Raw genomic sequence first — 23,191 nt, forward strand, 5'->3', positions numbered from 1 at the left:
GGTTCAAGGAAGCTCGGTCGGTTGGAGGGATGACGTGCAGGGGTAGCGGCGTGGTAGGGCTGGCGTGCATGACTCGCAGACACCTAAAAACGACGTCAAAGAAGTGACCAAACACCACATTTACGCGTTGCTCGACCACCACGACTCTAGAACCGAGCCGTTGACGCGTCAAAAGATCCGCCAACGATGCCAGACACCCTTCTACCGATTTGACACGCACCGGACCGCGCGACGCCCACTCATCCACCATGTCGCAGCACATCAACCTCAACCAAGAAATTACAACGCACCTCGCATCCAAAGGGCTCCACCCGACACCGCAATGGCTATCCGCCTTCCTGTCGACCGTACGCCCGACCACCGCGCCCGCCGCCATCAAGCAGACCGCGCTGTTCCGGCTGCTGGCATCCGACATCACGTCGTCGCTTGCGCGCAGCAGCAGCTCGACGTTCCCGCCCAACATCCTCGACGGCACCGCCAAGCAGCGCATCCTGCCCGGCCCGCTCGTCGTGCAAGTGCTAGACGTCGAAGACGTGGGCCGTAGCCGCTGGAGCCAGGTCGAGGAGCTGGAGGCGCAGGCGCGCGGCGAGACGACCAAAGGCCGCGAAATCATCCGCGTCGTCGACGTCGAAGGCGGCGGCCAGGAAGGCTCGGCGCAGACGCAGACGCAGACGCAGCAGGGTGGCGCTCACGCTGCCGGTGGTGGTGGCAACGCTGTGGCTGCTACCGCGAACCGCGGGCCGCACAAGCTGCTCGTCACCGACGCGGCGGGCACGCGGGCGTACGGCTTCGAGCTCTTCGCCATCAACGGAGTAGGAACGCACATGGGCATCGGCGCGAAGCTGGTCTTGCGGAACGTCGTCGTGGCGCGCGGCATGCTGCTGCTCGAGCCAAAGACGACGACGACGCTGGGCGGCAAGGTGGACGCGCTGCACAAGGCGTGGCATGAAGGGCGGATGGAGCGGCTCAAGGAGGCGGCGAAGATGGACGAGGCAGCGCGGAATTGAGAGCGGGATGGTTGTGGCGAGAAAGGATAGCAATAGGGCGCGAAGTGTTTGGCGAACTCAGCACGGTGATGGCGAAGTAAAAGAATCGATCCGTAGCCCAGCACCCACCACCCACGAGTCTCCCCATTAAGCAAAAAGAATGCGCAGCTCTACCATCGCGGTACGCAGTCCATCAAGACATCCAAAAGAACGAGAGCAGCAGCGGTAGCAGCGGTAGTAGGCGCAGGCCAACAAAAGAGCAAAACTTCACCCGCGGCGTCCCGCGGGTTATCAAACCCTCTCCTCTCCCCCCCGGACAGGGGAGAGGCGGGTTTATTGTCGAGGTTTTTGGCGAGGTTTGGCGAGGTCCGTCGGATTTGTCGATGTGTGCCGGGCTCCAGGATCGAACACCTGCCGGGGGCAGGTGTTAGCTGCGGCGAGTTGCAGCTGAGGTTTGCCCCCCATCCCATCACGCCAATGGACCGAGTCCACAGGCGCGGCTGATGGGGGGCGATGAGGGAGTGGCGCGTTTTGCGCATTATATGGTACGTGTTGTTCGAACGAGGTGAGGAATGAATGGTCTATGAGAATTCTAGCTGCGTACATTGCGTCCTTGGAGTTTGAAGCTCGTCCCGTTGATACTACACTCTACCGTCCATACAGTGATATAGGAAAGCAGATAGCTCAAAAGACACCGCCGCGCCACACGCCCATAACGCCAACCCAACCCAACCCAACCCGCTCCAACCCGCTCCAACCCGCTCAATCCCATCCCTCAACCACCGACCACCATCATCATCCCTCCCTCGTATCCAGCACCCTCACCCACCCGGTCATGGCAACACCAAAGCCCAACAGCCCGGCGACAACCAAAAAAGCCAAGCCAGGCCACCACGCCACGCTGGACGCATAGACGGCGTTGACGGCGGCGGGCGCGACGATGCGGACGAAGGCCTGCAGCACGCCGAGGCCGCCCATGAGCAGGCCGACGCGGTGGCGCGCGACGTGCTTGGTGAGCGCCGCCTCGGTCGTCGACAGCCCGATGGCGCCGAAGGCCGCCAGCGCGCCGCACAGCGTGAAGAGCACCCCGTTGGGCGACAGCGCGTAGCCGCTGTAGCCGAATATGTCGAAGAGGAGCGCCGTGAGGATCAGGTGTCGGTCTAGCGCGTCGGGGCCCGGGCATGGGTTGTAGAGGTTTTGCGGCGGGATGGGGTCGCCTGGTTCTGTTGCTGCTGCTGCTGCTAGTACTGGAGGGGCATCTCCGTCATCAAGGAGCGGGGCGGGCGAGGCGAGATTCAGGTGCGGCGAGTCGGAGGCGGAGCTGTTGGGGGTGCCAGTGGCGCCAGTGGGCGGCGTGTCTGGGATCGTCGACGACGAAGAAGGGGACCCAGTCGTTGGCGGCGAAGGTTTGGCGACGTGGTGCGGCAGCAGCTGGCGCGGTTTGCGGAAGAGGAAGATGAGCATTGGGATGCCGAGCCAGGAGACGGCGGCGCGGAAGGCGTTGATGACGGACATGAAGTAGTTGTTTTCGAGATTGCCCCATTTGAACACCATCTGGAGGATGATTAGCACGGCACTGTCATAGCACAAGTCCTAGACTGCTTACCTGAGGATAGAGAATCAAGACTTCGCCGGCCGAGACGGCTCCCGCGTAGCAAATGACGTTGACAGCAACGAGAATCTTAATGTTGCGACGGAGTGCCGCACTGCCGATGAGGACAGGCGGAGCCATCTTGTCGAGCCACTTTGTCGGATTCAGCTTGCCAATCTTGTCCTTGATGCTGAAGCTCTTGGAGCCTGACTGCTGCCACGGAAAGATCGTTCGAAGGCTGAAATCTTCAATGCGTTTCCTCGGCAAGCTCTCCGGGACGCAGAAGAAGAGGTAGAAGACGGACATGGTGCGCACGATCTGCTTTAACATGAGCATTGGGATCTGTATATGGCAAACTGGTCGTCTTACGATGCAAATGTAGAAGACCAGGAGCGGCGACTCTTGGCCACTCGCTTTCAGAATTACGCTGGAGAGAGCAGGCCCAACTGCTATGCCGATGAACAAGACACCGTGCACTCTACCTGCCGGGATCGTCAGTACTTCTTGGCTACCCGAATAATCGAATTGCGCGTACCTTGCTGAACATTTCGTCTATCCTCGGGCTCAGTGTCGCTGATGTATGCAGCAGCCATTGACATGATTGTTGAAAAAGATCCACTGCAAAGCCCGTCAGCACGAAGACCCCTGAAACTCATAAACCAGACGAGAGACGCCAAGGGCCCAACGTCACAACCAGGGGGGAATTGAAGGAAGAAGAGAATAGGGAGGAACCAACCTCAGTCCATCAACTATCCAAACCAACCAAAGCCATCGATACCCAAAAGGCGCCAGAGTATCACCCTTCCCCGCCGCCTCCGCCAACACAATCAGCATAGCCTCCGCCACGAGCAGCACAACAGCGCAATACATGACGACCTTGACGCGGCCAATGCGATCCGACAGCACACTCAGCCACGTCCCCGAGATCATGGACAGCGTGCCGCCAATGGCGCCGCCAATCGACGCAACGGCGGCCGTCGCGCTGGACACGGCGTCGGTGGCGCACTGCGGGTTGAAGCCGCCGACGACGACGGCAGGCGGGCCCTCGGCCGTCGTCGTCGTCGTCGTCGTGCCGCTGCTGCTGCTGTTGATGGAGGAGCCGGTCGCGCCGCTGCTGCCATCGGCGCCGTCGGGCTTCCACGTTAGCGGGAGCACTTCGCGGCAGATGAGGCCGGTGAAGATGTTGATGCGCGGGACGACGGTTATGCCGAAGGCGAGACTGTTCATTAGGAAGAAGATGAGCAGGTACATGACCTGTGGACACGTGATGGGTTAGCATGGTGGTGTTGGTTGGACGCAATGGTGCCATTGGGATGGGAGGTTGGAATCGGTGACATGGGGATCTGGCGAGGAAGTGTGTGACGGTTCCTGAGTCCGGGGCATGGGGTAGATGGTGGTGGAAGCTGGAATGCCGGGACTCGAGTGCCACAAGCAAGGCCATCGAGTCCAGCACAACGGCACCGTACCACGTACGCAACCTCCACCCTCAGATCCTCGCATCTCTTGCTCTCCTCCCCTCTCATTTCTTTCTTTCCAACACCTCAACCCCAACAAACAAAAAAACAGCAAAAGAAAACTCAAGTCCACGCACCTTAGGTTTCCTCCTCCTCCCCCACCCGCCATACTCCTCCTCATCGAGCCCCATCCCTTCGCCAGCGCCCAACACACCGCCTCTCAACTCATCCAGCTCGATGTCGTCCTCTTCATCCTGGTTCCCCACTTCGAGCACATTGCCCAGGCCAACGCGATCGTCGTCGCCGTCCTCATTCAGCGGCACCGGATGGTACTCGAGCGCCGCGGCCGCGCTGAGTTTGGGCGCCATGGCGACGGCAGCTGTGGTCGCGTCGATGGAGTCCGTCTGGGGTGCTCGGCGGTGAGCAATGGCAGCACAAGATGGGAGACAGTCGGCGAGCTAGGTACCTAGCAAGCAGAGGAGACCCACGAGACGAGCTGAGACGGCACTGGATGGAACGTCGCAACAACCGTCGACGCCGCTGGTCAATGCAACGCCAACAACCACGCCCGCACGCACGCACGCAGCAAGCGACTCTGTTGGTAGGGCTGACTGCCTACCTACCTTCCGGTACCTCAATGCCTACTCGGCGGCCCAGAAATAGAGCGAACGCGTCCCGCCTGGACCCTGCGGAAGGCAGCGGAAGGAGTGGCGGCGGCGGTGGGCGATCTGCAGCAGCCGCGCGGGTGTCGCGTCGCGAGGCGAGCCGCTTCCGCTGAACAAACGTGGCCGCTCGCTCAGCTAGATTCCTGTCGCCTGGATGATGGGTGGATTGGCGGCAGACGGGCGGGTCGGAGTGCGCAACCGAAGTCAGGATGCGCGGCGCAACCAAGATCGCACGGTGCCGGAAAGATAGAGGACGGGGAGCGTTGTAGAAGAAGACTGCAGTGCGCCGAAAAAAGGAGGAGTGGCCAGAGGACGACGGTGCGGTTTGTGGAGCAGCGCGAGACAGACGGACAGAAAGAAAGAGAAACCAAGGCGAGCGCAGCGTGCAAGTAAGCGTGAGTGAGATGAGACAACGGGAACAAGCTTCGCCTCCCTCTCAGTCGGGCGCTCAATAGGTAATCAGACACTGCTCAGCCGCCGACGCCGAACAAGAGCGGAAGCCGAGCAAGCGACAGACAGACAGGTAGGTACGTTTCTTAGCCAGCCGTCAGCATATGTATCTTTTCTTTGTCCGCGGCCTGCAGCAGCAGCAGCAACAACAACAACAACAACAACAAGCCCCGTCCGACTTTCAGTCAGCCAGGCAGTCGAGCAACGAAGGCGCCGAAGAAAACGACTTGAAAATAAGCAATGCAGGGGACAGACAAACAGACAGGCAACGGATGTAGATAGAAGCGACGAAAAATAAAAGAGGATAGATACGCGCGACGGTCCCGTTCTTTACCGACCAGCCCTGCCCATAGGTATCCTTTGTCCTGTCCAGCGCAAAGTCTAAAAGCGTGCGTAGCAAGGGAACAGAACGAAGGTCAAAGTACATGTAAGCTGGCCGGCTTGGCTTGGCTCGTCGGCTGAGTTCAGTTCATGCAACCGCGTCCAGGGGCTGTGCCTGCGGTTGGCCGGTCGAGTCAGGCCTAGTGCGCGCCTGGGCGCTAGCTGGTTGCGGTAATCGGATTGGCGCCATGCGGTGCACGCCACGGACGTCGATGGGTGCTCACTCGGCACCTCGTGGACCATTGACTAGAAGACAGACAGCAGGCTGGCCATTCAATCAATGCTGTATCTACAGTTTTTGTGTGCCGTCGTTGGTCTTGTACATGGAGTATCTGCGAAAGACGGGCAGGCCACAACGAAGAGCAACCAACGCCGACAGATGCCAATCAATGCTAATGCCATGCATGCTAGCAGCAGCCGCGACAGGAAAAATGAAGCAAAACTAACTTACGGAAAAACAGCAGCAAAGCAAAACGTTGAGCCGTCAAAAAGCTCGCCATAAACACCACTACAAAGCCAGTGTGCATTCACGCTCTCTAGCAAACCCTCTCCGCCCACGACCTCAGGAATGCGTCTCCCAAGTACCAGTGCGCAACCACCAAACCACCATGCCACCGCAGCATGACGTTCACTTTATAAACGTCGCGCTCTTGCCCGCGCGCTCCTTCTGCACCCTTCCCATTCCCTTCGGTACATCCGCCGCCTTGGCATACGGATTGAACTCCTTCTTGCGCTTCTTCTTGTCCTTGGGCCCGCCCTCGTTGGGCGTGAGCAGCGACGCTTCGGCGCCGTAGTCGAACGGCTGTTCCGCCTCGCCGTCGCCGCCGTCCACATCCATGTCCCCGCTGTTCTCTTGGTCTTCGTCTTCTCCCTGCTGCTGTTCCTCCGCTGCCTTCTTTGCCTGCTTTTTGGCCTTTTTCGCTGCCCGCTTCTCGGCCTTCTTGCGAGTCTTTTCTGCCTGCTCCGGGTCGACTGGCTCCTCGTCTGCCTCTCCTTGCTGGTGCAATGAATCAGCCTGTTCCGTCTCGCCTTGTGACGTGGCCACCTCGCCAATCTTGCGCTTCCGTCCCAGTTGCTTGACGGTGAAGACGCCATCGCCTTCCTCCTTGGGCGTGGGCCGGTCCTCGGCCTTGACGAATTGGTGCTCGGCGCGCGCACCCGGATCAACGGGCTTCTCTTGCTTCGCCGGCGCATCATTGGGATCCGCAAACACCTCGGCGGTGAGTGGCGGTAGAGGCACGGCCAAACTGACGCTCTCGGTCGAGTACTGACGCGGCCGCTGAGAAAATGCACTGCGCGCGAGATTTCCCCAAAAGTTTGAGAAAGTGGCTCGCAGCGATCCCGTGTCCTGAGTCGCCGACGCTTTCAACTCCTTGAACGCCGGCGAGTTGCCGATTGCCTGGAAGCCGTTGGCTGCAGCTTGCGCGTTGGACTGGGGAGGTTTGGCTCCGAAAAACGCCCACATCTCTGGTCCGTTGGCCCCCTCTTCTTTTGCACGAACCACGGTGCCGACAATCTCGTCGGCACGCAGCCGAGCGATTCCCGAAAGAGACGGAGCCACGTTGAACAAGGTGACTTTGTCTGTTGGCATTGAACGCGAGATGCTGAAAAGAATGTGGTTCGGCAGGACGAAGTGGACGCCCTCGTCCTCTTGCCGCGCCACTGCATCTCGCCACGCATGCACCGCCTTGAAGACCGAGAACTGCTCCTTGTTGAATGCGTTCGGGTTCTTGTACAGCTGTCTGTACCAACCCATGGAGCCGCTGCCATTTTCGGGATTCGAAGAGGGATTCGAGTAAGCCTGCATCGACTCCTCCTTTGACTTTTCCTGTACCCGTCGGACGCGATCCTCTTCCGGATTGGAAAAGTCGGACTTGTCGATGAGTTCGTTGCGCATGTTGTCGAAGATGTACAGAAGGAAGTGGGTATCTGAGCGAGCGTAGTCAAATAGCTCTTGCGGGAGGGGTCTGCAAGAAAATCAGTACCAATTTCACATACGCTCCAGCGTCCTTCCTTACCGAATCCTCCAGTCTGCCATCTGGTACTGCTTTTGAGCTTGAAAGTTGACGAATTTTGAAAGAAGAAATGCAAGGCTAGCCTGGGGGTATCCCAAAGCACGACACGCGTGATACGTGTCGAAGAGGCCGACCAAGTAGAGACCAAGGTCGCGCTGGAGCCACATGACGTCCATGAAAGCACCATGCAGGACCTTGACAATGCTGGGGTCCGCAAACACCTCATTCAGACATTCCAACCTTCGCCTCCACGGCTTCAACGTATCGACTACCCAGTCCTTGTCGCGAGTGCTGATCTGCATGAGCGAGACTAGGCCGATGTAGCTGCGCTGATCGTGGTGCTCCAGGTCGATTGCGATTACTTTTTCCTTCTTGAGCTCCGCGAGCATGGCATCCAATGCCTCGGGGGTATCTACAAATGTTGCGGTCGTGCTTTCAAACGGCGTATACGGGATCGGGTCGGCTTTGGTGTAAACGGAGGGAGGGAATTGGTAGTTCGAAATCTCGGTCGTGTAGGGGTTCTGGTAGCTTTGTCGAGAGTCAGTGTCGCGCTTTCGCTTTTTGTTCTTCTTCTTTTTTGTCGCTACTAACAGGCTGCGGCCATCTTCTCCGGTACCAAGTACAAGGCTTTGGTCCAACGGGACCGTTGCATGGGGCTTGGATGTGAGAAGTGGCTTCCACAATTCGCTCTTGTCATTTGTCGGTGCATGCTCAAACAGACTTTGAGGCTTGGGAAGGTCTAGGTTGCGGAACATTTTGGCCAAAACGCCAGGCTTCGAAGCGGGGGCTGCCGGGGACTGCGTCGTCGTCATTCCAGAGTGAGCTGGGACAGCTGCTGATGCGCTTGCACCCACCTGCTCCTTGCTGGGCGTGAGCCTCTTGACAATGCCCGTGTACTCATCGAGGCTGGTGTCTGCCCGTTCCAGCAAGCTATCGATTACATCAACAATCCCCCTCCACTGGCCGTCGACGGCGTCCGTATCCTCGAGTCGGGGACCTACAACCTCCGAGCCCGCAGCCGCATTGCCGAGCAGACGCTCCGCAAGAGCGAGAAGCCGCGCATTTTGCTTGTCAAGCGCAGAGCCGACGGTCGGGTCGAGGGAGCGGTGGAAGCCCAGGTCCTGTTCGCAGATTTGTCTCGTGTCGTTGGTGGTCGCGAGAAGGGATTCGAAGGCGGTTTTCTGGAACTCGGAGAAGTTTTCCATGGCCTCCAGATGTTGGGTGTGCAGTAGAGGGCGGCAGTCAGGTCATTCCAGAGCAATGGAGGGTTCTGATGTGAATGGGACTTTTCGCGGTTGCAAACGGTGGCGCGCCAGGCGATGGAGGGTTCAAGTTTCGCGTCGGCCAAAGTTTCTGGGATAACTAGCGCGGCCCCAGCTATCGATAAACCTCCCTCGCACCTTGCAAGTGGACGACGCCTCGAGCCGTACCCACCTGCAACCACAATGTCGGCCTCTCTCGCCCCAGAATGCAACGAAGTCAAAGAGTGGGTCTTCCCCGCTTGCATTTGTATAGCTGTGTCTAACCTGTTGTCCAGCAAATACGACACCTGCTTTCTCAAGTGGTATAGCGAGAGTGAGTGCCTGTTGCCTTGATGCGATCCGCGCTGACCATGCCCGAAGAATTTCTGCGTGGCAACGCCACCACGGATGAGTGCGAGCCCTTGTTCAAACAATACAAGAGCTGTTTGAGTGTAAGTGGCTCTGTATCTTGGTGCCGGTGCTGCAGCTCAGCTATGACAGAAAGCCCTCAAGGAACGTGGCATCGACACCATGTTAGATGAGGCGAGGGAGAGCAATCGCGAGAATGATGCCCAGCACATGAGAGGCAACTCTGGGCGTTAGCTGTACCAGTCATGTCAAGGTGTAGCGAATGGACGGAAAATCTTGGCAAAGCATAGGGCAGCGCATCTTCACTCTGCAGCATGACATAATGACACCAAAGAATAGACCGAGAGAAGGACAACCATCATTCCAAGACTTTTGTAAAGTACATGACCCAAGACCTATCCGTAGACAGGTCAGGCTTGAGCAGACCAAAACCAACAGAGCGCAGTTACCCCGCACCAATCCATTTGAACGCCGTCCGGCGAGTGGTTCAACAAGCCGCAAGAAGAGGAGGATTCGAGAGTGCAACCCAAGAGCTACCACGTTGGGTCACTGTCCACGCTGCCCCCATCGTCGACTATATCATCGTCGAACTCGTCGTCGAGCTCCTCCTCATCATCAAAATCCTCGCTGAAACCGTATTCGTCCTCAAACTCATCATCGTCACCCCAAAAACCGGGCATGTAGGGGCCGATGCCGTGGATGTCTAGAATAGCACCAAGGAAATCATCTTGGTCTGATGCGTCTGATCCCGGAGAGTGTGGCATGAACAGCGATTCTTCGTGCTCCAATTGAGAGTGGTAGGTGCAGAGGTCGTGCTCTTCATCGAGATCGATTGGGTCCCATTTTGCTGGCGCAGATATGTACTGTTTCTTGTCGCCATCCCATCGAGTTCGAAAATAGTCCCCATTCTCAATCAGCTCGTCGTGCAAGGTCTTCCTGGGGTATTTGTGGCTCGTGAAAAAGTGTATGCCGACACTGACTAAAAAGTCACGAACAGCCTGACGTAGCGGATAGTTCTGGAACATGCACGTCGTGTGATGTATGTAGATGCGACTGAGAAATGGCAAGCGATCCACCGGCGTGTCCTGAAGTGCCATCAAGCTCTCTACAACGATTGAAGGTGCGTAAAGAACAGTCAGCTCCCTCAAAGAGCTTGGAAGAGAGGTCGGGAGTGGCGGAGAAATGTTCGCCTCGTGCACATCAGATTCGGCGACGTTGACTGGATCTCCATTCATTGGCAGAAATTGATCTGGGGGGTGCCATCGGAAGGATCCATAGTCAATGGCAAGGGTTTCCAGTGCGGTAAATTGATCCAAAGACCCCATGATCTTGTAGTCGTGGACGTAGGGCCATTTGTTCATGTCGATCGTGAGGTGCTTCAGCGATTTCTTGTGTGGCAAAAGCGATTTCTTCAGTTGTGGAAGCGTGAAATGCATCCCTGGCCTGGCATTGCCTTCGTACCTATCGGAGCAGACAGTATAAGTCAAGGACTCCAGGTGCTTGCAGGCTGCCATGAGAGTAGATATGCCGCGTTCGCCAAAAGAAGCATCCTCGAAGACGATGTGGGTAAGAGAAATCGACTTTTCCTGGAGCTCGAAACCATCTTGCGGCTCTAGTCGATTCTCTTCGGCCACAACCGAAAGGGCTCTGAATTCTCGCAAGGAAGGCAGCCCAAGTACATCTTCAAGGCCGTGAAATTCGATACATGAGCCATCAGGCGCGCTACTCAAAGTCAACTTCTTCAAGGTGTTGAGGCCGGGGCCTGCGATGGAGGCCATCCGGGACCAGAAAATTGGTTCTTCAATGTCGTCGACTCCTCTGAGGCAAAGTTCTTCGATTCTAGGGAGGCAGGACAGCATGAGGATGACCTGCGGCTCTTCAACACCGGTCAACAAGGCCCGCAGGTAGTTTTCGTCAGTCTCGATGTTGGGTTCCAAATCCCATGGATCATCGTCCTCGGGCTGTGTATAGAAAGGTCTGATTTTCCGAGTGCCATCGCGGGCCTGGATGATCTTTGTCTTTTCGGCAGCATTGGCGAATGACTCAAAGTCTTCAGTCGACAATTCTTTGAGATCATCCGCGTCATTGGGCTCCCACAATGCGGACGTGTTCATCCAATTTCCCAAATCGACTTTTTTGCAGGCGCGGGCGAGCGATTCGTTCTTGAGAATGTTGCGAAGGAATGGAGTTATCGAGCGCGAGTACCACATGTTGAAGTTGAGATACCTGGCATACAGAGTGGATTGCACCAATGTGTTGATCTGCTTTGAAACCAGGGAGAGGTTCAGTAAGTCTGCCTCGTTGTCGACGTGGGAAATAATAGACATGAGCATCTCCGGAGGCAAGTCGCAGAAGAGGGTGCCCTGGGAGGCATCCTGAATGGTGGTGGCCCGCGCGGGCAGGTTCATGATGAATCGAATAGAGAAGTTGAGATGGGCAGTCCAAGTTGGGATTTCATGAGTCTGTCGTGTACGTGGAGCAGCAGGTCGCGTCGAGGGCATGACAGGCTAGGGCTAAGGCCAGGACGGAGGGCCGAGGTCGAGGTCGAGGTCGAGGTCGAGGGCGAGGGTCGAGAGGTGGCGCAAAACAGGAAGGCGCGGCAGATTGGCGCACGTAGCGATGGGGAGAGGTGGAGAAGAAGATGAGATGGGTGGATTGCTGGTGGGTGTCGAGTCTGCTCAAAGCGGTGGTTCGCGGCGCCACCTGCTAAGGTAGGTCCCGTCCTCACGCTGTCACGCTGTGCGGCGCGTCCCATCACCCCAGGTCAGCCACATTTGCTCGTTTTGTTTGTCGCCAACGCGTTTTTACGTGGAGGACACAGTCTTGGCCAAACAGTATCTGTCTCTATCCGTGCAGTCCTTCTCGAGAGGAATTTGAGGTTTTCCCCGGCCACCTCAGGCCTCTGCCACCTGACATGTGACCCTCAGGTCGGCGCTTTGGCTTTGAAGTCATCATCATTTTCTAAGAGTTCCGCTTCCCTCTCCTCAGCATTCGCTTCATCGTTTCAAGCATGACTGAAGCAGACAAAGACAAGGAGAGAGAATAGAATGGGGTGCAGGGGCGCGCGGCCAATCAGACGCGGAATTTGTAAAGTGGAAGCATTTTGGCGATCCTCGGCTTAGCTAAGCCCGACTGACTCGTGGCTACGGGAAATCTCTCGAGCTCAGCGGCCAGCTCCACCTCGTTGCATTGCGCTTTGGATGTCTGTACGTGGAAATTCTGCTACTCTCATGCGCCGCGACAAGATCTAGCTCGCTTCGCTGCAACAATTATGCGGAGGCAAAGATTGAGGGTATGTCCACCAAACTCTCTCCGATTTCATCTGCTGAAGCTCCGAAGGCTGCTCAAGCTCACAGCGTCTGCGCCCTCTGTGCTAGTCGTCTTGCCCTCAACCCTGCGCGCCTTCCACCGTATGGCACCAGTCCGCTCCAGATTCGCGAAACCTCCGGGCTCGCCCGAGCCCTCAACGCCGATGGTCCCATCAAGTCTGATTCACAATCCTCGACAGAAGGGAATCGCGATGCCGCCAGCACGCATGCCTCGCCACACAACCCCTCGGATACGCCCAACGGGCAACCGGAGGCACAGAAATCAGCTGAACCATCGCCGGGGGATGCTTCAGACGACCTGAGCTTCATGGACTCCGTTGGAGTGCTAAGAGGGTCCACCGTGGCAAGACAACAGCTACAGAGCGAACAGTCGTCGTCCTCGGCCGATGCAACGACGCAATCAGCAACCTCAAACCTTACACAACCAAATTCCGGTGGCGGTAAAAGCGACCCAACATCTGAAGTTGCTACCCAAGCAGGACAAGGAACTCAAAAAACACCCAGACCTTCGGCGACATCCGGTAAGCTGCTGCTTAGAGCATTGCCGTGCAGCGATGATGCGATCGATGGAACAACATGAGCTTACTTCCTATCCCTACAGATGCTTCAAATCAACGGGCTCCAAACTTCCAAATTCGCTACAGGGCCTCTCCAGATCCACCAAGAGGTTCCAGATTCGATCCTGAAAGGACATCCACATGGTCACATCTTCAGCCCAAGGACCATTCCAGAGATCGCAGTAGACAACGTATTGGTCTGGGCAAGGAACATGCGTCGAGGAGGCCTCGCGATAGAGATTCTCAGCCAATGTCCTTCCTCAATCCTACGGGGCCAGCTGGTCAAAAAGCTTCAGCATACGATTCCCCAGAGTTCTCTAGTATACTGGCGCGGTTGGGATCGAAAAGCTCTCAACAGAAGCAAACGACCTCCGGAGCATCGAAGGGTCCGCCTAAATCTACCGCGGCACCCATTCCGTCCGGGGTTGGAAACAACTCTTTAATGTATTTCGGAGATTATAGTCGCAGGGCGTCTAATGAACAGCCTACACACCAAAGTAATGCTACCCAGCAAACTGAGTCTACGTCAAAGGAAGAGCTTTCTGGCGAATTGGACTTTGCCCAAACGGCTCCATCATCGAGACCGAATTCGGCCTCGCATGAGACACCAGCGGCGCCAGATTCGAATTCTGCTTCGGAAGAAAAACATAGTGATCCCTTGGAAGATTTCGATTTCACCGGGACAATACCAGCTCCAAGAGCGACGTCAGCATTGCGACAAAAACCGGACGTGGATACAAAAGCCCCGGAGACGAAAGAGTATCACGATCCTTCGGACGACTTTGACTTTACCGGAACAGTGCCAAGTCCTAGAGCATCACATGGAGCATCAGTTCCACCGGAGACACTGCCTGCAGCATCTGATCAGACTGAGGAATTTGACTTTACAGCACCACAGCCAGCGCCCAGGCCATCCTTGGCGACGCAGCAAGAAAGTTCTACGGCCGCTGAACCTACCGCAAATGCCAATGCCACGGAATCCTTCGAAGACTTTGAATTCGCCCAGCCAAGGTCAACTTCGCGACCAGAACCAAACTCGAGATTCAAAATTTCATGGGGTGGAGAGACGTGGGCTGAAACTTCTGCGAGGAGGGCTGCCGAGGGAGCCCAAACACGTACTGAGGAACCAGCGTCAGCATCAAACCGGACACCCTGGAGACCGCCTCCTGAAGAGCCACAGCGCAAGTCTAGGTCTAGCAGGTTTGCACAGGATGAGGAAGAAGTTGACGACGGACGCCGGAAACGCAAAGATAAGCGATCGTTCAAGACTAGTGATGAGAGCTTTGATCTCGAGGGCGGCATCAAAGCGGAGGCCAAAGCTGAGCGCAAGGCCAGAAAGAGGCAAGAGCATGAAGCAAGAAAGGGCGAGGTTGACAGACCTACACCACTCTACCTTCCCGAGTACATATCCGTATCCAACTTTGCCAATTTGTTGAAGGTCCGAGCAGATTCGCTCTTGAAGAAAATGGAGGAATTTGGATATGAAGATGTACGTCACGACGACATTCTCAACGCCGAAAACGCCGGTCTCATCGCCGCGGAGTACAATTTCGAGCCCATTCCTCCCTTGCCAGAAGACATGGACCTCTATCCAACTCCAGAACCTGAAGACAGGTCGGCGCTTCCACTGCGTCCGCCGGTCGTCACAATCATGGGCCACGTCGATCATGGAAAGACCACTCTTCTCGACTTTCTGCGCAAGTCCTCTGTTGCAGCCTCGGAGTTCGGTGGCATCACCCAGCATATTGGCGCCTTCAACGTGCCCCTCTCAGCTGGGAAAACTATCACTTTCTTAGATACCCCTGGCCACGCGGCGTTTCTAAACATGAGGCAGCGCGGAGCCAACGTAACAGACATTGTAATCTTGGTCGTAGCGGCAGACGACGGAGTCAAGGCACAGACACAGGAAGCAATCAAGCACGCACAGTCGGCTGGCGTGCCTATGATTGTTGCCATCAACAAAATTGACAAAGAAGGCGCTGATATTCAGCGAGTCAAGCAGGATCTTGCCCGCCACGACATCTACGTGGAAGATTTCGGTGGAGAGATCCAAGCTATTCCAGTGTCTGGAAAGACGGGTCAGGGTATGCAAGATCTGGAGGAAGCGACATCCTTGCTCTCGGAAATCCTTGACCACCGCGCTGATCCTACTGGACCTGTGGAGGGCCATATCATCGAAGCTTCGACCAAGGAGAGGGGTCGCGTTGCGACGCTGCTCGTCCGTCGCGGTACTCTGAAGGTGGGTGACATCATCGTGGCAGGTACAACGTTTGCTCGAGTGCGGACGATGCGCAATGAAGCCGGCGTGGAGGTGGAAAGCGTCGGCCCTGGCATGCCGGCGGAGATTGACGGCTGGCGTGGTCAGCCAGAGGCCGGAGACGAGTTCTTGGAGGCACCGAACGAGCAAAGGGCCAACGAAGCCATCGAGTACCGTACCGTCACCGAGGAAAGAGTAAAGATGGCCAAGGACATGGAAGCCATTGCAGAGGCACGCCGTCAAGAGCACGAGCGGCGCGAGAAGGAGGCGCAAAGGCAGGAAGAAATCGCCAAGGCCATCAAAGCCGGCATCGAGAACCCCGAAAAACACGTCGCGGAGATGCAAAAGACGACGGAGGGCAGCGAAGAAAAGCAAAAGCGCGAAGAAGTGCCCCTCGTCCTCAAGGCCGACGTGTCGGGCTCCGAGGAAGCGTGCCACGACTACATCATGACAGTCGGCAACAACGAAGTGAGCCCCAAGATCGCGCGGTCGGGCGTCGGGCCCGTGACGGAATTCGACATCGAGTTCGCATCCGCGGCCAAGGCGTACGTCGTCGCCTTCAACGTCGAGATCCCGCAGCACATTCGTCGCCTGGCCGGCTACCACGGCGTGCGGCTGCTCGAAAACAACGTCATCTACCGCCTCGTCGACGACATCAAGAAGGTCCTCCAGGAACGCCTGGCCCCGCTCGTCTCGCACAAGGTCACGGGCGAGCTCAAGATCCTGCAGGCGTTCGACATCAACGTCGGTGGCCGCCGCACGATTCGCATCGCCGGCTGCCGCGTCGAGAACGGCATGGTCAGGCGCACCAGCAAAGTCAAGGTCCTCCGAGGCGCCGACGTCATTTACCAAGGTACGTCTTCTCGTCGCTGTCCTATTTCTTCCCCTATTTTGCTTTTCTCTGCGTAAAGTACGGTTTGTGTAGCTGACCCCGTCGTTCGTCCAGGCACCCTCTCCTCGCTCAAGAACGTCAAGCGCGACGTCTCCGAGATGCCCAAGTACACCGAGTGCGGCCTCGGCTTCGACGGCTGGAACGCCTTCCAGGAGGGCGACGCCATCCAGTGCTACGAGGAGGTCTTCCAGAAGAGGTATCTGTAAGCTGCGACGCACGTCTCTCCATCTCCAATCAATTTTTACTCTTGCACGCGTGCTTGTGTGTGTGTATGTATGTACGTATGGGCTGGCTGGTTGGTTGGCGCATCGTTAGCGCATGCGCGTCACCATTTAGACGGGGGCCTTGTTGGTTGTCTGCATTACAGCGTAGAGATGATCATTTTCGCTTTTCTGCATTTGGAAAGATTCCACTCCTCTTTCCTTCGTCCTCTGCACCCGGCATGTCCGCACCCCGAGACATTCGCTTCGTCACTAGAGATGTACTTTTGTAAAACCATCCGCAAGATGATGACGATATTGGGTGGTAGTTGTGCGCCTGTAAAACCTATAGTACAATAAATGGATACCAACCCGGAAAACTCCTCCGCCCACCTCCCTAAACGACAAGGCGCCTGCAATGCGGAATTTCTTTTTCTCTGCTCGAGGATTCGGGGAAAAGATTGGTCGACTGTGCGATTATACGGCTTTGCGTAGTTTTGCGCCGGCCCATAGGACGGGGGCTAGGTGCTTGGGGAGATTGAAGCCGAAGAGGCTGACGAACCAGAGGATGGCGAAGACGACGACGGGCGCGAGGAGGAGCTCGGTGTGATGCAGAAACGGGAGGGCTGCGCATTGTGTCAGCGGTGGACTTTTTCTCTTTCTGTTCTTTGCAATTTCTCGCAGTGGGCAGCTGCGTACCGTTGTAACCCAGAAAAGTGATGATGGCGTAGTAGCCGAACGCCAGGAGATAGAGAGAATTGCCAATCAGGGACGACACCCAGTAGTCGCGGGCAATCAAGGGCATGAAGAGGAATTGGATCACGTAGAGGAAAACCCAGACGGGGAAGAATGCGCGGATGGAAACCTGGCAGCGCGCATGTCAGCCTCTTGTCTCAGTGTTTGCGCTGACGGGTTGGGCCTTACGTCGAAGCAGTACCCAAACTCCAACTGCTCGCCGTCTCCGGGCTGCACGAACAGCCCCTGTCGCCGCCTGCCTGGCAGGCCTGGCACCCCCGGGCCTAGCAGTCTCCCCACTAGGAAGTATGATGCCGTTGCGACGACCAGCGACAGCCCTATGAAGTGTACAAAGACAAAGACGAGCATGATGCGCATGGTGCGGCCGAATCCGTCGGCGTATGCGAGACCCCACGCCAGCGAGGTCAGGATGAGGAAGAAGGAGAGGAGGTAGGTAAAGCTGGGGTCTGGCCGGTGCCATGTGTTCTTCGTTTCTGCGGAGCAATGAGATGGTCAGCGGCGGGCGCGGTTTGCAGAACACACGTAAAAGAAGCTCAGGGTCTCACGTTTCTGCGTGCAAGAGTCAGCATACACAGCTTCGGTAGGATATGGGGAGCGGATTGCCGTACATGGTAGTATATTGAGCGAAACACCTTCTTGGGAGCTATTATTAAGCTCATCATCTCCCACACTGCCATTTCAAAGTCCATTTGCGGGAACTTGAATAGCCGCTTGAAGAATCGAGGCATCTTGATGCCCTGGCGCCGGTTGCTTGGGGCGGTTCCGCCAAAGTTGCTCGAGGGACCGCCATGGCGAGGTAGCGATATTTGGGGGTTCATGGCGGCGGGAGCTGGGAGGTTCTGGTCTTCGGAGGAGGGCCCAGGCAGGACGGCGGACGACGATGTCTTCAGCAGGTGAAGCCAATGACAGTGGCGGCTCACGGGGCGACACGTCGAGCTCTTGGGGGCTGATCCGGGGAGGGGTAGCTGTCAGGCGTGGTGGAGTTGGCGGCGGTGCATCTGTCGAACCGGATCCAGGCAGCTCCGCTGTGGTGACGACGATCAGGCCCGAGCTGGCGCGCCGACGTTTTGCCGTTGCGAGCTTTCAACCGTCCCCGACCACCGCCTCCAGACAGTCGCACTCGGTCGACTGACACCTTTCTTCACCTCACCACTGCAAAGAACTGAGCCGTCTCGCTCCACCCTCCCACCTGACTCTGCCTCCGACTCGGTTTCCATCGACTCAGACTAACCTGGCCTGACTGACAGCACGCGCGCACCTAGGAGTCGCTCGCCGACGCCTTCCTCACCCCATTCTGCTGCTCCCTCGAGTCTCGCGCAGTCATGGCCGACATGAGCGCCGAGATGGCCTTCCTGCAGTCGCTGCAGTCGGGCGACGCAACTGCGTACGGCAACGGAGAAGACAATGAGCAGCCGGAGCAGACCCAGCCGCCCGTCGAGGACGACGACGAAGACTACGATCCGTCCAACCTCATCCCCAACGAGGCGCCCTACGATCCTGAAGCTGTGCCCGATCCTGAAGCTGCGCCGCAGGCTTCTGAGCAGCCGACCCCTTCCCAGTCCGCCTCTGAGGCGCCGTCGCGCGTCGCTTCCGCCAATCCCGACGCGAAGCAGCAAGTCAAGCCTCCTCGGACAATGGGTGGGTTTGTCGTTGATGACGAGGACGACGAGGAAGAGACTCCTGTTGCGAAGCAAACGACGGCCCAAGGAGCTGTGGGTTCAGTGAAGGGTTCTTCGCATACGCCAGAGCGTTCTGTTTCTCAGACTCCAGTCAATGCACTTCCTTCATCATCATCAAATGTACCAATACAAAACGCATCTGCTGCACAAGATCAGACTGGTGTTTCTGGTGTTTCTAATGGCGCTTCCAATGGTGCCTCTCACACTGCTCCCGTCCCTACCTCTACTGATTTCCCTTCAAATGTCAATCAGTCGCAGCAGGCTCAGGCGACGGCGGCGGCTTCGGCGCCTGGAAATGGTGCGCCGGCGACGACTTTTGCGCCTTCGACAAAGGCCCGCCTGCCCCAAGACCGCATCGGCATACTTGAAGACAGGGTTGCTGAAGATCCCCGAGGTGACATCGACTCGTGGCTGAACCTGATCGGCGAGTACCGGAGGAGAGACAAGCTGGAAGAGGCTCGCGCGACGTACCAGCGCTTCTTCAAGATTTTCCCGACTGCCGTGAGTTTACAATGGTGATTGAGTGATGTACTCGGCTGATGCAATGACAGGCTGAGCAATGGGTTGAATACGCAAACATGGAGTTGCAGGCTAACAATTTCTACGCCGTCGAGCGCATCTTCAATGAGTCTCTTCTTCAAGTCCCCCACCTGCAGCTTTGGGCAACCTACTTGACCTACATCCGCCGCCGGAATAATCTGATCAATGACGTTACCGGAACCGCTCGCCAGACCATTTCGCAAGCATACGAGTTTGTCCTCAGCAGCGTCGGCCTGGACAAGGATGCCGGTCAGCTTTGGCAGGACTTTGTCGAGTTTGTCGAGTCTGGTCCGGGAAATGTTGGAGGCAGCACGTGGCAAGATCAACAGAAGATGGACTTGCTGCGTAAGGCGTACCAACGAGCCATCTGCGTCCCGACTGATGCAGTCACGGCCCTCTGGAAGCAGTACGATCGTTTTGAAATGGGGCTCAACAAGGTCACGGTAAGACGATCGGTCTTTTTTTGAATGGAGAAACGGGCTAACAGCGACGCAACAGGGTCGCAAGTTCCTCCAGGAGAAGTCTCCGGCCTACATGACCGCCAGAAGCTCGATTGTTGCTCTCGAAAACATCACCAGGGATCTGAGAAGGACAACTCTCCCGAAGCTTCCGCCTGCTCCCGGTTTCGACGGTGACAGTGAATATGCGAAACAAGTCGAAATCTGGAAAAAGTGGATTTCCTGGGAAAAGGAGGACCCCCTGGTGCTGAAGGACGAAGACCCGGCAGCTTTCAAGAACAGAGTCATTTTCGTCTACAAGCAGGCGTTGATGGCGCTCCGATTCTGGCCAGCCATGTGGTACGAAGCCGCCGAGTTTTGCTTCCAGAACGGCATGGAAGCTGAAGGCAAAGACTTCCTCGACAAAGGCTGCGAGGCCAATGCGGAGAGTTGCCTTCTCGCATTCAAGCGAGCCGACAGGGTTGAAATCACGACTGCAAACGAGGAAGGCGAGGATAGCATCATTCGCAGGGGCGAGCAGGTCCGCGAGCCGTACCAGAAAGTCCTCGATGCTCTCTATGCCCTGATTAAGAAGACTCAGGCACGCGAGACGGAAATGATCAACCGAGTCCAGGAGACTGCCCAGCAACATGATGGCGTAGAGGATGACCAGGAAGACGATGACGATGACGACCAAGAGGCTAGCCCCGCGTCGAGAGCAAAGGAGGCTGCCCTTCAGGCTCAGGTCGAAGCCATCAAGAAGGGCAATGAGGCTCAGATCAGGCTTCTCTCGCGGACGATTTCTTTTGCTTGGATCGCTTTGATAAGAGCGATGCGGAGGATCCAAGGCAAAGGAAAGCCTGGAGACAAGGTCGGCGGCTTCAGACAAGTCTTTGCAGATGCTCGAAAGGCTGGTCGTATTACTAGCGACGTCTACGTGGCCAGTGCCCTGATTGAACACCATTGCTACAACGATCCGGCTGCAACCAAAATCTTGGAGCGTGGCATGAAGCTTTTTCCTGAGGACGAGGAGTTTGCTCTCGAATACTTGAAGCACCTCATCGCTAAGAACGACATCACGAATGCCCGCGCCGTCTTCAAGACAACGGTCAGCAGGATGGCGCAAAAGCCAGAGACGCTCCCCAAGGCCAAGCCGATCTATGCATTCTTTCACGAATACGAATCTCATTATGGCGAGTTGAGCCAGATCCAGGAGCTCGAAAAGCGCATGGCCGAGCTCTTCCCCGAGGACCCGCAACTCTCTCATTTTTCGCGTCGCTACTCGAAGCCTACTTTCGACCCGACTGCGATCCGGCACATCATTTCTCCTCTTACGCAAGCCCGGCCCAAGCCTCCGCCCGCCGAAGCTCAGCAGATGCTGCAACCACAGCCTGTCCAGCCGATTCCACAGCCTCAACAGCAGCCGTTGCCCATCAACACATCTGCGGCGGTTGGATCTCCCCGTCCTCCTCCAATGCCAGCGCAAGCGCAAGCGATCCGCGATTCGCCAAAACGCCCTTTCCAGCCAGACGACTCGGACAATGACTCGGTGCAACCGCGCAAGTTGGCTCGTGGGGAGTCTCCGCTCAAGGGTGCGGCAGGCCGCCGTCTCGCGGCACAAGGTCGCAATATCCAGCGCGACGGTTCTGTGAATCCCCAGGGCGGCGCCGGCGGCCCTGCAGCTCCGCTCTCTCGCGACATTACTTTCCTGCTCAGCATCATTCCTCCAGCGCACACGTACAACAGCGTGCGCTTTGTGCCTGAACGGGTAGTCGACGTGCTGCGTGCCGTGCAGCTGCCGCCTAGCTGGCCTCCGCCTCAGCGACCAGTGCCCCTCGGATCCATTGGAGGAGCGGGCTTCCCTGGCCCGCAACCGCCACCGCAGCAGGGCTTTCCCGGAGGTTTTGGCGGCATGGGCGGTGGACCGCCGTCGTGGGGCCAGCAGCAGCCGGGCGGGCTGAATGGTATTTATATTAACCCACAGTTTGCCAACTCACCTGTTAATGGCGCCGCAGGTAACCCATATTACCGCTAGGAGCAAAACAGACAGCGTCTCACAGCCGAAGACCTCGTGTTCGATCAAGAATTTCGCTAGATGCGACGAGGCCACTACTTTGGTGCAATGATGGTGGTTCAACCTTCAGCAGTGACCATGAGGCGTATGCCGGCATGGGACAAACCTGAGGATTGGTTCAAGATCAGGGCCAAGCTTGCACTTGTGGAGGCTGTCAAGGGCTTGCAGCACCGCATGACCTCGGTCTTGTAGTGGGTTTTGGTTCCTGCGGCCCTCTTATCGTTTCCCATTTCATAACCGCGGGTGGAGTTTTCCTTTTCCTTCTTTCTACCATTGGAAAGTTGCGCCACGACCGACTCGAACTGGATCCAAAAAAATGAGACGGCTGGATGGACCTATTACAAGACGGGGTTGGGGTTCGAAGAAAGGCGTTTCCTTGCACTTTGGAGGATTCATGGCGTCGGCGGCGTGCTTTTGATATGCCTCGGCGGGCTGTCATGTACATTATTCTCAAACAAAAGCACTGAAGATATGGGAATACATGCCGCTCATTGAACCCTCCGTAGAAGACGTGATTTTGATGCTGAGAGCTGGTGCGCGAAGGTCAAATCATGAGCGGAGTGCGGAAGCGCTGGTTTGTACAACATTCCTACCTTTTCCTGCCCCGAAAGTGTCGCCGCTGACTTTGACGTTAGAGAAATAGATCTGCCGCGCTGCGTCGGTGGCCTTTCATAGATGCCTGCCTCTACGCACTCGTTTGCGACCACTGCCCCGTCAATGCGTCCCGCATACGAATTGAAAGCCCCCGCGACAAAAGCGTGTGTTTTCCATCTGCCGGTACAGTATCAACGAAGACTCTGCCGTTTCTTCCCTCTTCCCTGTAGCCCACGGCTTCTTGGAATTTCCCAACAGCTGCCCTGTCTCGTGTCCTGTCTAACGTAGTATGCAGCTTTCCGGCGCCCTTTGTCAATCGAATGCGCCCAGGATTTCCCCCTTTTGCCGGACCACAGCCATCGACGCAGCACTTGCCATGCTTGCAGCCTCCTGGCTGGGTATCTGCGCCTTGTTCTTCCAGATCTCTGCCTGCGTATGTCCTCCGTCCGCCCAAGGCGTGGGCGTAGAGCTCATGCCGCGTGAGACCAGTTTCGCCCTGCCCGCCGCATCGTTCCGCCGCCTCGCCGCTCGCTTCAATGTGTTGCGCAAAGGTTGTCGCGTGGTTGACGTCTCTCGGCACTTGGAGCCCGTTAGCGATATCGCGTTCCCGACGTTCTGGAAGCCGGTACGCTAGCGGCTCGGAAGCTATTCCTGAAGTGGGGCCGCCCCGTGTCAGCGGTTCCGTCGCGAAAGCTTATCGCAACGTCAACCCATCTCGCCATTC

General features: G+C 56.9%; 8 protein-coding genes across 8 annotated transcripts; 4 read left to right on the forward strand and 4 right to left on the reverse strand.

Annotated features, from left to right (window-relative positions):
- Positions 1-248: 248 nt before the first annotated feature.
- On the forward strand, positions 249-1,007 carry J3D65DRAFT_561806 (uncharacterized protein; the record flags this gene model as incomplete). The annotated part of the gene is made up of 2 exons (XM_066797531.1): positions 249-626; positions 678-1,007. 2 exons carry the CDS (start codon positions 249-251, stop codon positions 1,005-1,007), a joined length of 708 nt encoding a protein of 235 aa, XP_066650257.1.
- Positions 1,008-1,746: 739 nt separating this feature from the next.
- Positions 1,747-4,094, reverse strand: J3D65DRAFT_641557 (major facilitator superfamily domain-containing protein). Its single transcript, XM_066801901.1, has 5 exons — positions 3,314-4,094; positions 3,113-3,195; positions 2,947-3,059; positions 2,593-2,895; positions 1,747-2,540 (listed from the first exon to the last, which is right to left on the reverse strand). Exons 1-5 carry the CDS (start codon positions 3,826-3,828, stop codon positions 1,782-1,784), a joined length of 1,773 nt encoding a protein of 590 aa, XP_066650258.1. The 5' UTR covers positions 3,829-4,094; the 3' UTR covers positions 1,747-1,781.
- A 1,696-nt stretch (positions 4,095-5,790) lies between these two features.
- J3D65DRAFT_579866 (exosome complex exonuclease-like protein Rrp6) lies at positions 5,791-8,853 on the reverse strand. The gene is made up of 3 exons (XM_066797697.1): positions 8,134-8,853; positions 7,546-8,070; positions 5,791-7,494 (listed from the first exon to the last, which is right to left on the reverse strand). The coding sequence occupies exons 1-3, from the start codon at positions 8,745-8,747 to the stop codon at positions 6,156-6,158; spliced, it is 2,478 nt and encodes an 825-aa protein (XP_066650259.1). The 5' UTR covers positions 8,748-8,853; the 3' UTR covers positions 5,791-6,155.
- A 134-nt stretch (positions 8,854-8,987) lies between these two features.
- On the forward strand, positions 8,988-9,386 carry J3D65DRAFT_672283 (mitochondrial distribution/morphology family 35/apoptosis; the record flags this gene model as incomplete). Its single annotated transcript, XM_066803470.1, has 4 exons — positions 8,988-9,028; positions 9,080-9,117; positions 9,165-9,235; positions 9,285-9,386. 4 exons carry the CDS (start codon positions 8,988-8,990, stop codon positions 9,384-9,386), a joined length of 252 nt encoding a protein of 83 aa, XP_066650260.1.
- Positions 9,387-9,478: 92 nt separating this feature from the next.
- Positions 9,479-11,840, reverse strand: J3D65DRAFT_641572 (uncharacterized protein). The gene has a single exon (XM_066801902.1). It carries the CDS (start codon positions 11,651-11,653, stop codon positions 9,686-9,688), a length of 1,968 nt encoding a protein of 655 aa, XP_066650261.1. The 5' UTR covers positions 11,654-11,840; the 3' UTR covers positions 9,479-9,685.
- Positions 11,841-13,480: 1,640 nt separating this feature from the next.
- On the forward strand, positions 13,481-16,393 carry J3D65DRAFT_648535 (uncharacterized protein; the record flags this gene model as incomplete). Its single annotated transcript, XM_066802397.1, has 5 exons — positions 13,481-13,535; positions 13,575-14,049; positions 14,080-14,476; positions 14,501-16,148; positions 16,242-16,393. 5 exons carry the CDS (start codon positions 13,481-13,483, stop codon positions 16,391-16,393), a joined length of 2,727 nt encoding a protein of 908 aa, XP_066650262.1.
- A 471-nt stretch (positions 16,394-16,864) lies between these two features.
- J3D65DRAFT_672286 (UNC-50 family protein) lies at positions 16,865-17,961 on the reverse strand (the record flags this gene model as incomplete). Its single annotated transcript, XM_066803471.1, has 5 exons — positions 16,865-17,013; positions 17,087-17,252; positions 17,312-17,608; positions 17,666-17,692; positions 17,752-17,961. 5 exons carry the CDS (start codon positions 17,959-17,961, stop codon positions 16,865-16,867), a joined length of 849 nt encoding a protein of 282 aa, XP_066650263.1.
- A 409-nt stretch (positions 17,962-18,370) lies between these two features.
- On the forward strand, positions 18,371-21,931 carry J3D65DRAFT_161315 (half-A-TPR repeat-containing protein). The gene is made up of 3 exons (XM_066794171.1): positions 18,371-19,323; positions 19,374-19,805; positions 19,861-21,931. Exons 1-3 carry the CDS (start codon positions 18,466-18,468, stop codon positions 21,832-21,834), a joined length of 3,264 nt encoding a protein of 1,087 aa, XP_066650264.1. The 5' UTR covers positions 18,371-18,465; the 3' UTR covers positions 21,835-21,931.
- Positions 21,932-23,191: the final 1,260 nt, after the last annotated feature.

This window comes from Phyllosticta citribraziliensis (assembly GCF_038025025.1).
Source record: "Phyllosticta citribraziliensis strain CPC 17464 chromosome Unknown J3D65scaffold_15, whole genome shotgun sequence".
NCBI classification, from domain to species: domain Eukaryota; kingdom Fungi; phylum Ascomycota; class Dothideomycetes; order Botryosphaeriales; family Phyllostictaceae; genus Phyllosticta; species Phyllosticta citribraziliensis.

Bases quoted from the DNA above. Each gene is read 5' to 3' on its own strand.
- J3D65DRAFT_641557 (XM_066801901.1), bottom strand. From the start codon at position 3,828: ATGTACCTGCTCATCTTCTTCCTAATGAACAGTCTCGCCTTCGGCATA. The intron at 3,060-3,112 runs GTACGCGCAATT...CGATCCCGGCAG, and splicing joins TAGACGAAATGTTCAGCAAG to GTAGAGTGCACGGTGTCTTG. The intron at 2,541-2,592 runs GTAAGCAGTCTA...ATCATCCTCCAG, and splicing joins TCTTGATTCTCTATCCTCAG to ATGGTGTTCAAATGGGGCAA.
- J3D65DRAFT_579866 (XM_066797697.1), bottom strand. From the start codon at position 8,747: ATGGAAAACTTCTCCGAGTTCCAGAAAACCGCCTTCGAATCCCTTCTC. The intron at 8,071-8,133 runs GTTAGTAGCGAC...CTCTCGACAAAG, and splicing joins GGAGAAGATGGCCGCAGCCT to CTACCAGAACCCCTACACGA. The intron at 7,495-7,545 runs GTAAGGAAGGAC...ATTTTCTTGCAG, and splicing joins ATGGCAGACTGGAGGATTCG to ACCCCTCCCGCAAGAGCTAT.
- J3D65DRAFT_641572 (XM_066801902.1), bottom strand. From the start codon at position 11,653: ATGCCCTCGACGCGACCTGCTGCTCCACGTACACGACAGACTCATGAA.
- J3D65DRAFT_161315 (XM_066794171.1), top strand. From the start codon at position 18,466: ATGGCCGACATGAGCGCCGAGATGGCCTTCCTGCAGTCGCTGCAGTCG. The intron at 19,324-19,373 runs GTGAGTTTACAA...ATGCAATGACAG, and splicing joins TCAAGATTTTCCCGACTGCC to GCTGAGCAATGGGTTGAATA. The intron at 19,806-19,860 runs GTAAGACGATCG...GCGACGCAACAG, and splicing joins TGGGGCTCAACAAGGTCACG to GGTCGCAAGTTCCTCCAGGA.